This window comes from Nerophis lumbriciformis, linkage group LG03, assembly GCF_033978685.3.
Source record: "Nerophis lumbriciformis linkage group LG03, RoL_Nlum_v2.1, whole genome shotgun sequence".
NCBI classification, from domain to species: Eukaryota; Metazoa; Chordata; class Actinopteri; order Syngnathiformes; family Syngnathidae; genus Nerophis; species Nerophis lumbriciformis.
The window spans coordinates 68,392,501-68,410,000 of NC_084550.2; the positions used below are offsets into that span (position 1 = coordinate 68,392,501).

General features: G+C 40.0%; 1 protein-coding gene across 2 annotated transcripts in view; it reads right to left on the reverse strand.

Moving 5' to 3' along the window:
- Nucleotides 1-17,500, reverse strand: part of LOC133589053 (cortexin-1) — a 25,825-nt gene that overhangs the window by 815 nt on the left and 7,510 nt on the right. Inside the window, exons 2-3 of one of the 2 annotated variants that reach the window (XM_061941728.1) lie at nucleotides 12,843-13,059; nucleotides 1-5,598 (exon numbers count right to left, since the gene is read on the reverse strand). The exon at nucleotides 1-5,598 is cut by the window's left edge and continues 815 nt beyond it. In XM_061941728.1, the coding sequence (XP_061797712.1) occupies nucleotides 5,258-5,533 (276 nt within the window). In that variant the 5' untranslated portion in view covers nucleotides 5,534-5,598; nucleotides 12,843-13,059 and the 3' untranslated portion in view covers nucleotides 1-5,257. The remainder of the gene's footprint in view (nucleotides 5,599-12,842; nucleotides 13,060-17,500) is intronic. The other variant, XM_061941736.1, reaches the window with a different exon arrangement.

Consider the following 17,500-nt stretch of genomic DNA (forward strand, 5'->3'; position numbering starts at 1 on the left):
CAAAGGCGACGGCTGTTTACGACCCCCCTTCCTTTAGAAACAGCTGTTGCCATGTAATCAGGGAAAGTCCGAATAAAAGAGGAGGCGTACGATCTTTCGTCAGAGCGTGGTGGAAGACTGTGCAAAGAGTACAGCCCGGACGTTTCTCCTCAATGAGCTAAATTGAATTCTGTCTCTGTTCAATTCCTTGCTTCTTGTCTGTTTAATAGATGTCATCGGTGTTTGAACCTGACAGTATGTAATGCTTAAACCAAAAATGTACAAAAGGGAAAGGGATAGAAAAAGGAAATGGCTATGCAAAACGAAAGTAAAGCTAAACTGACTACAAAGTAAACAGAAACAGAATGCTGGACGACAGCAAAAACTTACGGCGTCCACAAAGTGCATCCGTACATGACATGACAATCAACAATGTCCACACGAAGAAGGACAGCAACAACTTAAATAGCCTCGCTTGCTAACACAAAGCAGGTAGCTTCCTCAAAGGAAGTGTGGAGAATGCATATATTTTTAAGAGTTCTTTCTTTATTCATAGTCATGTTTAAAGCAGCTAATATTTCCCCATGTGTACTCTTTTCTGCTTGTACGCAAGTAAACTCTGTGCTTTACCTTGAAGGGTTGGAATGTGGGAGTATAGCATACTCCCTTTTTACCTTATCAGTATCAGAACAATGAGGCTGTATTCCTTTCTGGGCAGGGTGGGGGCTGTTTTCGTATTCAATAAGTTGTCTCTTTCCGTTTTGCTTCTAGATGCCGCTATTAACGGACTGTAGGACGGGTCTCCTAAAGCTTTAGTAAAACTTGATAATATTCCTATTCTGTCTTGATGGTCCTTCTTACTCAACATATATGTCATCTGAAAGAACTTGGGGTTGACCAGTGACTTTAATTCCCGGAGAGGAAGACTGGTCAGACGCAACAGAAGACATGAAAACACCAACAAAACAGGAAGGGCCACCAAAATAACAGCGCAAGAAAAGAACTAAAGCACAGGAAAACACCAACAAACTCAAAGTAAGGCACGACGACCTGGTGGAGTATCATTTTTTTTTTTACGTTTTCTGCTGGTGGTGTGCCTCCGTATTTTGAAATGAAAAAAAATGTGCCTTGCCTCAAAAAAGGTTGAAAAACACTGCTCGAGACATGAAATAACACCCTTAGTCTTTTAATCCAATATAGGAAGAGCTGAGCCAATCAGTGGCCGCGATAATGAACAGCGCTTCGGTCTCATCCAGACTGCATCACTGATATTTTTCGTTCATTTAGCCACATTTATGCTTAATCTCGGACCAAAACATGTTGATATCAGAAGCAGCTTTCAGTATGAAACCATCATCAAATCGTGACTCATACTTAAACATTGCGCAAGTGTACCTAATGTTGAGGCCTTATATTTACAACATGAGCATTGCAGGCCTCTTAAAGGGACACACGTCGCACAAAGGAAAACTACACTAAGCTTTGGTCAATGACACTTTTACCTGAGGATCACCTGGACAAGTCAAACATGGTCGATGTCAGCGGTTTTCAACCATAGTAGGGCCGCCGAAATATATCTGCTTCCGGCGTACTCAGGTGTAATACACTTTTCCACCACTCGTGGCAGTAATGACTATATCAAACATAACAGAAGAAGCCTGAAGCTAAACTCAAGACAATTTTTCTCAAATGCAGAAATTAAGACTAAATTTTCATTTGACATTTTAGTAAATAAACATATATTATTAGATTTTAAGTATTTTAACGCCGCATTTATTTTTCATCAGTTTTTATGAGTCCTTTCTTTTGCACTATATTTGATTTATTTATTTTGCCTTAGGTTCATGTTTTGATTGATTGATTGAAACTTTTATTAGTAGATTGCACAGTACAGTACATATTCCGTACAATTGACCACTAAATGGCAACACCCGAATAAGTTTTTCAACTTGTTTAAGTCGGGGTCCACGTTAATCAATTCATGGTAAACTCCTTTCTTTTGCACTATATTTGATTGATTTATTTTGCCTTAGGTTCATGTATTCAATCAATCAATCAATCGATGTTTACTTATATAGCCCGAAATCACGAGTGTCTCAAAGGGCTGTACAAGCCACAACGACATAATCGAAACAAGTTAAATAAGAAACTAACTTATTTAGTTATCAAACAGAAGAAGCCTGAAGCTCAACTCAGAGAATTTTTCTCAAGTGCAAAAATTACGACTAAATTTTCATATGACATTTTAGTAAATAAACATATATTATTTAGATTTTATGTATTTTAGCGCTGCTTAACTATATGTTCATTTATTTTTCATCAGTTTTTATGAGTCCTTTCTTTTGCACTATATTTGATGGATTTATTTTGCCTTATGTTCATGTGTTCAATCAATCAATCAATCAATCAATCGATGTTTACTTATATAGCCCTAAATCACGAGTGTCTCAAAGGGCTGCACAAGCCACAACGACATAATCGAAACAAGTTAAATAGGAAACTAACTTATTTAGTTATCAAACAGAAGAAGCCTGAAGCTCAACTCAGAGAATTTTTCTCAAGTGCAAAAATTACGACTAAATTTTAATTTGACATTTTAGTAAATAAACATGTGTTATTAGATTTGATGTATTTTAGCGCTGCTTAACTTTATGTGCATTTATTTTTCATCAGTTTTTATGAGTCCTTTCTTTTGCACTATATTTGATTGATTTATTTTGCCTTATGTTCATGTGTTCAATCAATCAATCAATCAATCGATGTTTACTTATATAGCCCTAAATCACGAGTGTCTCAAAGGGCTGTACAAGCCACGACATAATCGAAATAAGTTAAATAAGAAATTAACGTATTTAGTTATCATACAAACAGAAGAAGCCTGAAGCTAAACTCAGACAATTTTTCTCAAGTGCAAAAATTACGACTAAATTTTCATTTGACATTTTAGTAAATAAACATATATTATTAGATTTGATGTATTTTAGCGCTGCTTAACTTTATGTGCATTTATTTATCATCATTTTTTATGAGTCCTTTCTTTTACACTTTATTTGATTGATTTATTTTGCCTTAGGTTCATGTGTTCAATCAATCAATCAATCAATCAATCAATCAATCAATCGATGTTTACTTATAAAGCCCTAAATCATGAGTGTCTCAAAGGGCTGCACAAGCCACAAAGACATCCTCGAAATAAGTTAAATAAGAAACTAACTTATTTAGTTATCAAACAAACAGAAGAAGCCTGAAGCTCAACTCAGAGAATTTTTCTCAAGTGCAAAAATTACGACTAAATTGTCATTTGACATTTTAGTAAATAAACATGTATTATTAGATTTGATGTATTTTAGCGCTGCTTAACTTTATGTGCATTTATTTTTCATCATTTTTTATGAGTCCTTTCTTTTGCACTACATTAGATTGATTTATTTTGCCTTAGGTTCATGTGTTCAATCAATCAATCAATCGATGTTTACTTATATAGCCCTAAATCACGAGTGTCTCAAAGGGCTGCACAAGCCACAACGACATAATCGAAATAAGTTAAATAAGAAACTAACTTATTTAGTTATCAAACAAACAGAAGAAGCCTGAAGGTCAACTCAGACAATTTTTCTCAAGTGCAAAAATTAAGACTAAATTTTAATTTGACATTTTAGTAAATAAACATGTATTATTAGATTTGATGTATTTTAGCGCTGCTTAACTTTATGTGCATTTATTTTTCATCAGTTTTTATGAGTCTTTTCTTTTGCACTATATTTGATTGATTTATTTTGCCTTATGTTCATGTGTTCAATCAATCAATCAATCAATCAATCAATCAATCAATCAATCGATGTTTACTTATATAGCCCTAAATCACGAGTGTCTCAAAGGGCTGTACAAGCCACAACGACATAATCGAAATAAGTTAAATAAGAAACTAACTTATTTAGTTATCAAACAAACAGAAGAAGCCTGAAGCTAAACTCAGAGAATTTTTCTCAAGTGCAAAAATTACGACTAAATTTTCATTTGACATTTTAGTAAATAAACATATATTATTAGATTTTAAGTATTTTAGCGCTGGTTAACTCTATGTGCATTTATTTTTCATCAGTTTTTATGAGTCCTTTTTTTTGCACTATTTTTGATTGATTTATTTTGCCTTATGTTCATGTGTTCAATCAATCAATCAATCAATTGATGTTTACTTATAAAGCCCTAAATCATGAGTGTCTCAAAGGGCTGCACAAGCCACAAAGACATCCTCGAAATAAGTTAAATAAGAAACTAACTTATTTAGTTATCATACAAACAGAAGAAGCCTGAAGCTAAACTCAGACATTTTTTCTCAAGTGCAAAAATTAAGACTAAATTTTCATTTGACATTTTAGTAAATAAACATATATTATTAGATTGTAAGTATTTTAGCGCTGGTTAATTCTATGTGCATTTATTTTTCATCATTTTTTATGAGTCCTTTTTTTTGCACTATATTTGATTTATTTATTTTGCCTTAGGTTCATGTTTTGATTGATTGATTGAAACTTTTATTAGTAGATTGCACAATATAGTACATATTCCGTACAATTGACCACTAAATGGCAACACCCGAATAAGTTTTTCAACTTGTTTTGTTAATCAATTCAAGGTAAACTCTAAATCAATTAATCAATCAATCAAAGTTTACTTATGTAGCCCTAAATCACGAGTGTCTCAAAGGGCTGCACAAGCCACAACGACATCCTCGAAATGAGTTAAATAAGAAACTAACTTAGTGTTGAATAAGAAACACCGGATTTCATATCATTTGACGATGTTGTAAACTATAAGTAATTAAGATATCATTATTGAATTTTCAGTGTTAATATTTGAGTGGGCCCCTTTATAGTGGAAAAGTTGGGCCCCGAGTTCTAAAAGGCTAAGAACCCCTGATCTAAGTTATAATAAAAAAATAAAAAAACAATGTTTCAGTTAGACATTAAACATTTTGAGTTTGAAAAGTGACATCATCGGTAAAAATAAATAAACAAAACAAGCTCTGAGTGTGATGTACAGTAGGTAAGGTTGTATTTTGGCCTCATTCCTGTGAGAATCCTGCGTGTGACTGAAGCATTAAGGGCTGGGACTATGCAGGACGAGCTGCAGTGTGCTCAAACCACCACCAGATTATACCGCATCATCTCTTTCTTCGGGACTTGTAGTGCATTCTTCGGTCACGCTTTCGGTGAGTGACGAGGCGAAGACAGAACCGTACCTTCCGTGCACACCTATATGTAGTCCTCTTTGGTCCTCACACCAGCGCATAGTCAAGGTGTCCTTTGTCCAGACCCTCCTTGTGGTCCGTCCAGGAGGAGGCCGGCATGCTGCTGTAAGGGTCTAAGAGGATCCGCACGCAGCGAACCATCAGGAAGAGCAGCAGCAGCACCAGGAGGCCCATGAAGCACAAGGCTGTGCCCTGGTCAGGGTGTCCCGCCATGGGCTGCAGGACCGCCGGGGCCCTGGCGAAGCCGGGCGGGGCCGGAGAGGACATGTCATAATCCACCACCCAGTAGTCGGTGTTGCTCATCTTCCTTGTCGTCTCTGCGCTGCTTCGGTTCACAAAGGCGTGTCAGGCGGTCCGGTGGAAGATGTCTGCCGAGCAACACAAGACCACGTCATGAACACGGATGGCCCACTAAAGTCACACCTCAATGGAGCAAATTGTTCCGGGAGGAATAGCACACAGCAATTAGGAACACAAACTAAGGAGCTGAGCAGCAAGCTGAGGCAGGCTCGGAAGATGGAAAATAATCTCTTTAATAGCAACTGCATGAGTGTTTATATATATATATATATATTTCTTTATTTTCATGACTATTTACATTGTTGATTGTCACTGAAGGCATCAAAACTATGACACCTGTGAGGTGAAAACCATTTCAGGTGACTACCTCTTGAAGCTCATGGAGAGAATGCCAAGAGTGTGCAAAGCAGTAATCAAAGCAAAGGGTGGCTATTTTGAAGGAACGAGAATATAAAACATCCATCCGTCCATCCATTTTCTACCGCTTATTCCCTTCGGGGTCGCGGGGGGCGCTGGAGCCTATCTCAGCTACATTCGGGCGGAAGGCGGGGTACACCCTGGACATGTCGCCACCTCATCGCAGGGCCAACACAGATAGACAGACAACATTCACACTCACGTTCACACACTAGGGCCAATTTAGTGTTGCCAATCAACCTATCCCCAGGTGCATGTCTTTGGAGGTGTGGGGGGTTGGGGTGGGGGCGGAGTTTGGTGGGAGCAGGGGTGTACAATGTAGCCTGGAAGAGTCAGTGCTGCATGGGATTCTGGGTATTTGTTCTGTTGTGTTTATGTTGTGTTAAGGTGCAGATGTTCTCCCGAAATGTGTTCGTCATTCTTGTTTGGTTTTGGTTCAAAGTGTGGCGCATTATTAGTAAGAATGTTAAAGTTGTTTTATATGGCCACCGTCAGTGTGACCTGTGTGGCTGTTGACCAAGTATGCCTTGCTGTCACTTACATGTGCAAGTAGAAGATGCATACAACAAAAGGCTGGGCTGGCGCGCTGTTTGTACATATTGTAGAGGGTGCTGTACATATTGTAGAGTAGTGATGGGTTGATGAGGCGTCATGAAGCGTATCGACACATTGCAAAACTGTATTGATACTGTGTCGATACTGTGTCACTAAATACTGACAACTGCTGGACATTAAAAATCCCTACAGGCAACCTATGGACCGACTCAACTGACACTGATTTTATGACCTAGTATATACAATAATATAAACTAAGTCATTGTATTTCATTTAGGATTATTTCTAGAGATAAATGCATTAAAATGTAATATCGGAAATTATCGGTATCGTTTTTTTTATTATCGGTATCGTTTTTTTAATTTTTTTTAATCAACATAAAAAACACAAGATACACTTACAATTAGTGCACCAACGCAAAAAAACTCCCTCCCCCATTTACACTCATTCACACAAAAGGGTTGTTTCTTTCTGTTATTAATATTGTGGTTCCTACATTATATATCAATATATATCAATACAGTCTGCAAGGGATACAGTCCGTAAGCACACATGATTGTGCGTGCTGCTGCTCCACTAATAGTACTAATCTTTAACAGTTAATTTTACTCATTTTCATTAATTACTAGTTTCTATGTAACTGTTTTTATATTGTTTAACTCTTTTTTATTCAAGAAAATGTTTTTAATTTAATTAACTTATTTTATTTTATTAATTTAAAAAAAAAGTACCTCATCTTCACCATACCTGGTTGTCCATATTAGGCATAATAATGTGTTAAATCCACGACTGTATATAGTGGTTGATATCGGTATCGGTTGATATTGGTATCGGCAATTAAAGAGTTGGGCAATATCGGAATATTGGCAAAAAGTCATTATCGGACATCCCTAATTATTTCATATTTTCATTTAAATTTATTTATCTTTTTTAGATACAGTCAATAAATAATGTGAACATGTATCATAACATGGAAATCTAAGATAACGTGTTGTGAATGAGGATGCTTGTGGACTGGGAATGTTTTTTTTTGTTTGTTTTTTTACACATTTTTATTTTTAAAAAACTGTTTTTCCAACGTATTACATTTTAGACGATTTCTCTTCTTAGTTATTATTTCTCCGACTGACAGCATTGAGGAGGTGGATTTGTTAATGTACGACAATTCTGTCGTACAAATGAGACATTTAACCTGCAGAAAATATGAATAGTAATCTAAGAATCATTTTGAAGAGATTTTGAATTCTAATAGATCAAGTGGAAACTTTGAGAGAAGAGGATGAAACGACAAGGAAATTAACACAAATACATTTTTTTCCCGATATATGATCAAAATATTCCCACACGACGGAAATCTTTCTTTTTGCCAGAGGATGCTCCATAATCTCCGACGACGATAAATTAGAACTGACCAACGACAGAAGTGCGACGATTCTGTTGGCAGCAGCATCTCGTTGACAGATGCGTTTCCTTATAAAAACACAGTTTGGCGCGCAGGCGTCAGTGCGACACAGTTCGCGTATCGGTCACGTGACCGAGACAGCTCATGATCGGTCACGTGACTTTCTAAAAGCGGTACGCGCACCGACACAGGGTTTTGCTCTATGAGCTCGACGCATGCGCCGATGCATCGGTGTTGCCGGACCCATCACTATTGTAGAGGGTGCTGAATGCTGTACCATCATGGCACGCCCTTATTTTTAGGGTGAAAATCGGAGAATATTAGTCCCGGAAGTTTTCTGCGAGAAGCACTGAAATCCGGAAATCTCCCGGGAAAATTGGGAGGGTCGACAAGTATGCAGCTGAGCCGCATCAGAGTGATCAAAGAACCACTATAAGGCGCACCTAAAAACCACAAATTTTCTCAAAAGCTGACAGTGCGCCTTATAACCCGGTGCGCTTTATATATGGATTAATATTAAGATTCATTTTCATAAAGTTTCGGTCTCGCAACTACGGTAAACAGCCGCCATCTTTTTTCCCCGTAGAAGAGGAAGTGCTTCTTCTTCTACGCAAGCAACCGCCAAGGTAAGCACCCGCCCCCATAGAACAGGAAGCGCTTCTTCTTCTACTGTAAGCAACCACCCGCCCGCGTAGAAGGAGAAGAAGTGCGCGGATATTACGTTTCCTTTCCTTTGTGTGTTTACATCTGTAAAGACCACAAAATGGCTCCTACTAAGCGACAGGGATCCGGTTCATGAAAAGACACAATCTCTCCATCCGCACACGGATTACTATTTCACAGCAACTGCCTAAAGACTTTCAAGAAAAGCTGGCTACTGTCCGTGCATATTGTAAAAACAAGATAGCTGAAAAAAAGATCCGGCCAGAGAACATTATCAACATGGACGAGGTTCCACTGACTTTTGATATTCCTGTGAACCGCACTGTGGATACAACGGGAGCACGTACGGTGAATATTCGCACCACAGGAAATGAGAAGTCATCCTTCACTGTGGTTCTAGCTTGCCATGCTAATGGCCAGAAACTTCCACCCATGGTGATATTCAAAAGGAAGACCTTGCCAAAAGAGACCTTTCCAGCCGGCGTCATCATAAAAGCTAACTCGAAGGGATGGATGAAGAAAAGATGAGCGAGTGGTTAAGGTAAGTTTAAGTTTACGCGAAGAGGCCGGGTGGCTTTTTTCACGCAGCTCCGTCCATGTTGATATACGACTCCATGCGCGCCCACATCACACTGGTTTTTAATATATTATTAAAGTTTGACTGACCTATCTGACTGTTTTTTTGACATTCCTTTAGCGCAGTTAGATGCGGCTTATAACACGGGGCGTCTTATAGGTGGACAAAGTTTTGAAATATGCCGTTCATTGAAGGCGCGGCTTATAACCCAGGGCGCCTTATGGTGCGGAAAATACGGTAGTTACGACGACAAACCCTCGTCATTTCACACATCGACATCTACAAAGCAATTAGCTACCTGCTGCCACCTACTGATATGGAAGAGTATTACACGGTTACTCTGCCGAGCTCTAGACAGCACCGACACTCAACAACAACACATCATTTGCAGACTATAATTACTTGTTTGCAAAAAAATATTTTCAACCCAAATAGGTGAAATTACATAATCTCCCACGGCACACCAGACTGTATCTCACAGCACACTAGTGTGCCGCGGCACAGTGGTTGAAAAACACTGCTCTATATGCAGGGCCGGCCCGTGGCATAGGCCGTATAGGCAAATGCTAAGGGCGCCGTCCATCAGGGGGCGCCACGCCAGTGCCACAAATGTTGGAGAAAAAAAAAAGTTGGTACTATTATTTCTAAATACAAAAAATAATCCCACGTTAATTAAAATGCAAAGTAAAGCCTATATAATAGAAATATTATTTGTTACAACATTACGCCCTCCTCACCCCCCCACGGTGCGCCCCCTTCCCGTATCATGACTCTTTTTGGACGTCACCACATCAAAAAATCAACACAAGATGTCAAAACGGCCAAAACTGTCAGGTGCCCAGGGAAGAAAAAAGAGAAAAGAAGAGGAGGAGAAACGAGAAAAGACAGAGGTAGCAGGTAGGTAACGTTAGCCTACATGAAATTATTTGTCTGTTACAGAATGTGATAGTAGCTGGCTTTTTAGCATTAGGCTAATGTTACATGATTCGGCAATTGCTAATCAATAAATAGCTAGTTCTGTTTTAACGTCGGGTTAATATTGTGGAGGGGGGTAAATTGTTATGGAAAATAATAATGTAACGTTAGGTAATTACAGTACTCCCACCTTACATTCCTCAGGGACATTTGTATTAGATCTTTTAAGCAGGTGTTTTTTGTTTACATTGTTATTGCCTTCTGGTTAGCTAATGTTTGCCCTGCAGGTAATAGTCACTTTTCCACCCCTTTATATATTAGGTATAGTTGTAAGCCTAGTTGTTAAAGTGCACATCATTAATGTTAATTAAGCAATATGTATGTAAAAAATATTGTATTTCATATATTAATTTTTTATTTTTTGCATTCATTTATTTATTCATATTTTTTTTAATCTTGTTAACTATTCTGATTGTTAATTTGCTTTCTTTAAGTAAAAAAAAGGTCAAAGACAAAGCTATTCGGTTTCTTGTGAGTATATACACTTCACTGCCGATGTGGGGGGGCGCCACCTAAAATCTTGCCTAGGGCGCCAGATTGGTTAGGGCCGGGCCTGCTATATGTCAAAACAGGAGTGTTCTGTTCTCTTTGGAGGAAAAAAAAACACTATTCAAAGATCCTCTATACGACACATTTAACGCATCGCATTTAATTGGCCTATAGGGAATAAATGAACGTCCCTGTGTAGTCTGCCTAGCAACACGCGGCAGAGTCGTATTTCAGTGGCGAGGTGGAATGATTTGTGTCGTCCCTGCCATTCACCACGCCGCCATCGGATGACAAATCCGACAGTAAGAGAAAGGACCGTCGTTTGTCTCCTTTCAGGACTTACGCCCGAACGAGACGCGGCTGCCCTTGTCCTGAACTGGAGCGTGGCAAAGCGGGAGAATAAATAAATCACAGCGAGTTGCAGAAACACTCTCCGCCGTGACCTCTTTAATGGGCCGTGGAGTGAGGAGACTTTTCCTGGGATGCACTTTCCAGTCAGCAGGTTCTATTCTAGGAACCTGTGCCCAAGTTCTTTGTCTGCCCCCGAACATCCTCACATTGATGGCTCTCCACATGGAGACATCCGGGAAGAGGCAACTCCGCCATGAAGGGAGCGCTGAGTTTACACAGCAAGCGCCACTTCCAACTAGTGTTGACCCGATACCAATATTGTAGTACCGGTACCGGTACCGGTACCACAATGTATTTCAATACTTTTCTGTACATTCAGTACATGTCTGGACTACAGGCACTCTTTTACTATGTAGCCACGCTGTTGTAACACGTGGCTTGGTATTGTCCTGCTGAAATAAGCAGGGGCGTCCATGTTTACGTTGCTTGGATGGCAACATATGTTGCTCCAAAACCTGTATGCACCTTTCAGCATTAATGGTGCCTTCACAGATGTGTAAGTTACCCATACCTTGAGCACTAATACACCCCCATACCATCACACATGCTGGCTTTTCAACTTTGCGCCGATAACAATCCGGATGGTTCTTTTCCTCTTTGGTCCAGTTGTGTCCAAAAACAATTTGAAATGTGGATTCATCAGATCACAGAATACGTTTCCACTTTGCATCAGTCTACCTTCGCTGGCGGCGTTTCTGGGTGTTGTTGATAAATGGCTTTGGCTTTGCATAGAGTTTTAACTTACACTTACAGATGTTGCGACAAACCATAGTTACGGACAGTGGTGTTCTGAGGTGTTCCTGAGCCCATGTGGTGATATCCTTTACACACTGATGTCGCTTCTTGATGCAGTACCGCCTGAGGGATCCAAGGTCTCGGGCATTCAATGTTTATTACGTATACGTGCAGTGATTTCTCCTGATTCTCTGAAACTTTTGATGATATTACGGACCGTAGATGGTGTTGCGTTTTGGACCAGTTGTTCCTCCCAGGGAATTCAAGTCACAATTCGCTCCCAAGTTCTTTCCGACACTTAAAGCTGAGTTGAAAAACCACCAGAGACAGAATAGGTATTTTGTTGTATATTCTCAAAACTTTGCCAATATACATTTTGATTGAGACCAGTCTAACCCTAGAACATTCTATCGCGCCTCCCAAAAATGGTCTGTCTTCCCGATCCCACCACCCTCTCTCTCCTCCCATCTCTGTAGACCAAACAAATGCTAGTCTAAACACATTCCAAAGAACTCAAGGTTTACACACATAGTATACTTGCTGACAGAGCATCAAGAGAATAAATGGAAAACACAAGCTGTTTTCAAATATGACTAAGAAATGAAAGAAGTACAACTTAAATTCGGATATATGTAAATATCTGCCTCGGACAATGGTGAAATCCCTAAATTCCTTGCAATAGCTTGTTGAGAAATGTATTTTGATACTTTTTGGTACATTTCGGTACTTTTCTAAATAAAGGGTACCACAAAAAATGGCATTATTGGCTTTTTTTTAACAAAAAATCTTACGGTACATTAAACATATGTTTATTATTGCAATTGAAGAACAATTTTGTCCTTAAATAAAATGGTGAACATACTAGACAACTTGTCTTTTAGTAGTAAGTGTCACGGCCCGGGCGCGCCACTCCGGCTGCAGCAGGCGGCTGCAATCAATCTGCAATCAGCACACCTGAAGCTGATGAGACGCCGCGCTTCTTAAGCTAGTGCAAACCTGCGTTCCGGGCCAGAACGTAGTTACCTGTTCCGTACAGTAAGCCGAAACGTCTAGCTCTATGCGCACTCCCTCTCTCCGTGTTTCCCCACCTCTGTGCTCAAAGTGTGTTGTCCTGTGTCCTGTTCCCGCAGTCCCTCTTCGCTCTCCGGGTTCAAGCTGTGTGTCTTGTCTCCCTGGATTCCCCCTGGTCTTCTTGCTGCCTGTCTGGATCTTGACCTCTCGCCTGAACACGGACTCTGACGCCTCGCTCCTGCCCTTGACCTCACGCTTAAAGACGTTGTTGCTTCCGTGCAGTCTTCTTCCCCCCTGTATCGTAACAGTAAGGAAATAAAGACTCCTAATTAGTATGTAGTAACATATTGTGTCATTGATACAGCTATTATTTTGTCTACATTATGAGGGACAAACTGTAAAAATTGATTATTAATCTACTTGTTCATTTACTGTTAATATCTGCTAATTTTTTGAGTTTATAAACATAATATGATTTTTTTTAAAAGGAAAAAAGATATTGTGACAATAAAAAATATTGATGTAATCATAGTAGTATCGACTAGATACGCTATTGTACTTGGTATCATGTAGATCCACCCATGGTGTTTGTTTACGTTCAGGGTGCCAGCTTGCTGTTAGCGGTTAGCTATCGTATCCTACTTGTAAGTACTTGTAAGAAACGTACTTTATCCGTCGCCATGGAGGCGAGGATTAGTCATTTAGAAGTAGCTAAAACACTGTGGATGGATGTTAGCCGCTAGCTAGCTAGCCATGTCTTAAAGCACCTCTTCCTGAGGGTGTTTCAGTGTTATAACCTCACTTTTATCTTTACTTTTTAAGCCAAAATGCGTCCATTCTCCCTTTTCTGTCTACACACTGTGTCTACTTGTAAGTACTCTGTGTGTGCGCGCTGCCGAACATGCTCCTCTGCTCGCAAAACCAGCAATGTCACGACGTGACGACGCGCCCGGGAACCGGTACTTTTCAAAAAGAGTATAGTACCATTTTTGATTCATTAGTACCGCGATACTATACCAGTACCAGTATACCGTACAGCCCTAGCTCCAACACTGCTCATGCTAATTAAAATCAACAGTCATTTGTTTGCCGACAACTCAAGCTGTGACGAAACAATTTAATCACCACATCTTACCTCACTCACGTTGTTTAGATATTGTTTGTGTAACGTTTTCAACTAATGGCCGCATACCAAAAAAATTAAAGGCAGCAAGGGTATCCATCCATCCATCCATCTTCTTCCGCTTATCCGAGGTCGGGTCGCGGGGGCAGCAGCCTAAGCAGGGAAGCCCAGACTTCCCTCTCCCCAGCCACTTCGTCCAGCTCTTCCTGTGGGACCCCGAGGCGTTCCCAGGCCAGCCGGGAGACATAGTCTTCCCAACGTGTCCTGGGTCTTCCCCGCGGCCTCCTACCGGTCGGACGTGCCCTAAACACCTCCCTAGGGAGGCGTTCGGGTGGCATCCTGACCAGATGCCCGAACCACCTCATCTGGCTCCTCTGCATGTGGAGGAGCAGCGGCTTTGCTTTGAGCTCCCCCCGGATGACAGAGCTTCTCACCCTATCTCTAAGGGAGAGACCCGCCACCCGGCGGAGGAAACTCATTTCGGCCGCTTGTACCCGTGATCTTGTCCTTTCGGTCATAACCCAAAGCTCCTGACCATAGGTGAGGGTGGGAACGTAAATCGACCGGTAAATTGAGAGCTTTGCCTTCCGGCTCAGCTCCTTCTTCACCACAACGGATCGATACAGCGTCCGCATTACTGAAGACGCCGCACCGATCCGCCTGTCGATCTCACGATCCACTCTTCCCTCACTCGTAAACAACACTCCTAGGTAATTGAACTCCTCCACTTGGGGCAAGATCTCCTCCCCAACCCGGAGATGGCACTCCACCCTTTTCCGGGCGAGAACCATGGACTCGGACTTGGAGGTGCTGATTCTCATCCCAGTCGCTTCACACTCGGCTGCGAACCGATCCAGCGAGAGCTGAAGATCTTGGCCAGATGAAGCCATCAGGACCACATCATCTGCAAAAAGCAGAGACCTAATCCTGCAGCCACCAAACCAGATCCCCTCAACGCCTTGACTGCGCCTAGAAATTCTGTCCATAAAAGTTATGAACAGAATCGGTGACAAAGGGCAGCCTTGGCAGAGTCCAACCCTCACTGGAAACGTGTCCGACTTACTACCGGCAATGCGGAACAAGCTCTGGCACTGATCATACAGGAAGCGGACTGCCACAATAAGACAGTCCCATACCCCATACTCTCTGAGCACTCCCCACAGGACTTCCCGAGGCACACGGTCGAATGCCTTCTCCAAGTCCACAAAGCACATGTAGACTGGTTGGGCAAACTCCCATGCACCCTCAAGGACCCTGCCGAGAGTATAGAGCTGGTCCACAGTTCCACGACCAGGACGAAAACCACACTGTTCCCCCTGTATCCGAGGTTCGACTATCCGGCGTAGCCTCCTCTCCAGTACACCTGAATAGACCTTACCGGGAAGGCTGAGGAGTGTGATCCCACGATAGTTAGAACACACCCTCCGGTTCCCCTTCTTAAAGAGAGGAACCACCACCCCGGTCTGCCAATCCAGTGAAAAATGAACCTGTTATTGCGGATAAATCATTGTTATGATTAATCAGATTTTTTGTAAAAAAAAACACAATCAACCCTCTGGGGTTGCTTGATTTCGTTATCTTCAAATCCTAACAGGACATATAAGTTCATAAGTTTTTGAAGGGGAGCAAAACTTTTTGATTTATTGTTTTCAATAAACTTCACTCCTACACACAAATATCAATATGTACATATTCTGGACAGAAAGGACAGATGGTACGAAGCAGAAGTGAGGGAAGCCATCCCTGAACAGAGGAGGTGGTCTGCGACACCACCTGTCTCCCACATACAACACTGTCCTTTCAACCATCTCTAAACGACTCTGCAATTTAGCCTCCAACAAATAACAGGAGTTAGAAACATTCTGCTCACAGAAGGTGACCAGAATGCCATTTGTTTACAACTGAATAGAATGCTAACGTGGGGGGGTTCCGACTATTTTGGACTGGTAGTAGTCGATCCACGGCGATGGTTCTGCCACACAATACCTCAAAGCTAACGAGGGAAAATTACACTTAAGTATAAGTTTACTATTCTTCGGTCAATGGTCAACAAAATAAACAAACAGTTGTACATTCATAGATTGAAAATGAAAATGTTGCAGACCGAAAGGGTTTAGGCTGAAGTTGAACACTTATAGCGCCTAACCCTATAAACAATGTCAAGTACAAGATGAACTTCCGAAAATTATGAAATGTCTTTTGTACAACATATTATAAATACACATTATACACAATATGAACACTGTTCAATTATATACACAGTAAAGGCATGTGAAATATCCTTGTACGCGTGTTAAACCTTTGTACCAATTCATATGCTATATACAAACAATTATACTTCCATTATTATTTATATCCCACATTTAGTATTTTAATTAACATTGCATCATTATGCCTCATTTGTAGGTATATTTGAGCTCATTTAATATCCTTTGCAACACAACATAAACACAACAGAACAAATACCCAGAATCCCTTGCAGCACTAACTCTTCCAGGACGCTACAATATACACCCCCGCTACCACCACGCTTAAACGACTGTTGTTGACTTTGACAGTTAGAATTATTTGTTTGCATCAAATCAGCTGTTTTTCTCACTAAGATAGGACAGAAACACCCTTGCCCAGGCACACCCTCCTGGTTTTGGAGTATAGATATTTGCGGTTTTGGCAGCAGCAAGAAGGAGTCTGTTACTACATTATATATATACTTGCAGTGTGTATATTGTACATATTACATATTGTTATGAAGGTGTCAGTTACTACATTATATATATACTTGCAGTGTGTATATTGTACATATTACATATTGTTTTGAAGGTGTCTGTTACTACATTATATATATACTTGCAGTGTGTATATTGTACATATTACATATTGTTATGAAGGTGTCAGTTACTACATTATATATATACTTGCAGTGTGTATATTGTACATATTACATATTGTTATGAAGGTGTCAGTTACTACATTATATATATACTTGCAGTGTGTATATTGTACATATTACATATTGTTATGAAGGTGTCTGTTACTACATTATATATATACTTGCAGTGGGTATATTGTACATATTACATATTGTTATGAAGGTGTCAGTTACTACAGTATATATATACTTGCAGTGTGTATATTGTACATATTACATATTGTTATGAAGGTGTCTGTTACTACATTATATATATATACTTGCAGTGTGTATATTGTACATATTACATATTGTTATGAAGGTGTCTGTTACTACATTATATATATACTTGCAGTGTGTATATTGTACATATTACATATTGTTATGAAGGTGTCAGTTACTACATTATATATATACTTGCAGTGTGTATATTGTACATATTACATATTGTTTTGAAGGTGTCTGTTACTACATTATATATATACTTGCAGTGTGTATATTGTACATATTACATATTGTTATGAAGGTGTCAGTTACTACATTATATATATACTTGCAGTGTGTATATTGTACATATTACATATTGTTATGAAGGTGTCAGTTACTACATTATATATATACTTGCAGTGTGTATATTGTACATATTACATATTGTTATGAAGGTGTCTGTTACTACATTATATATATACTTGCAGTGGGTATAT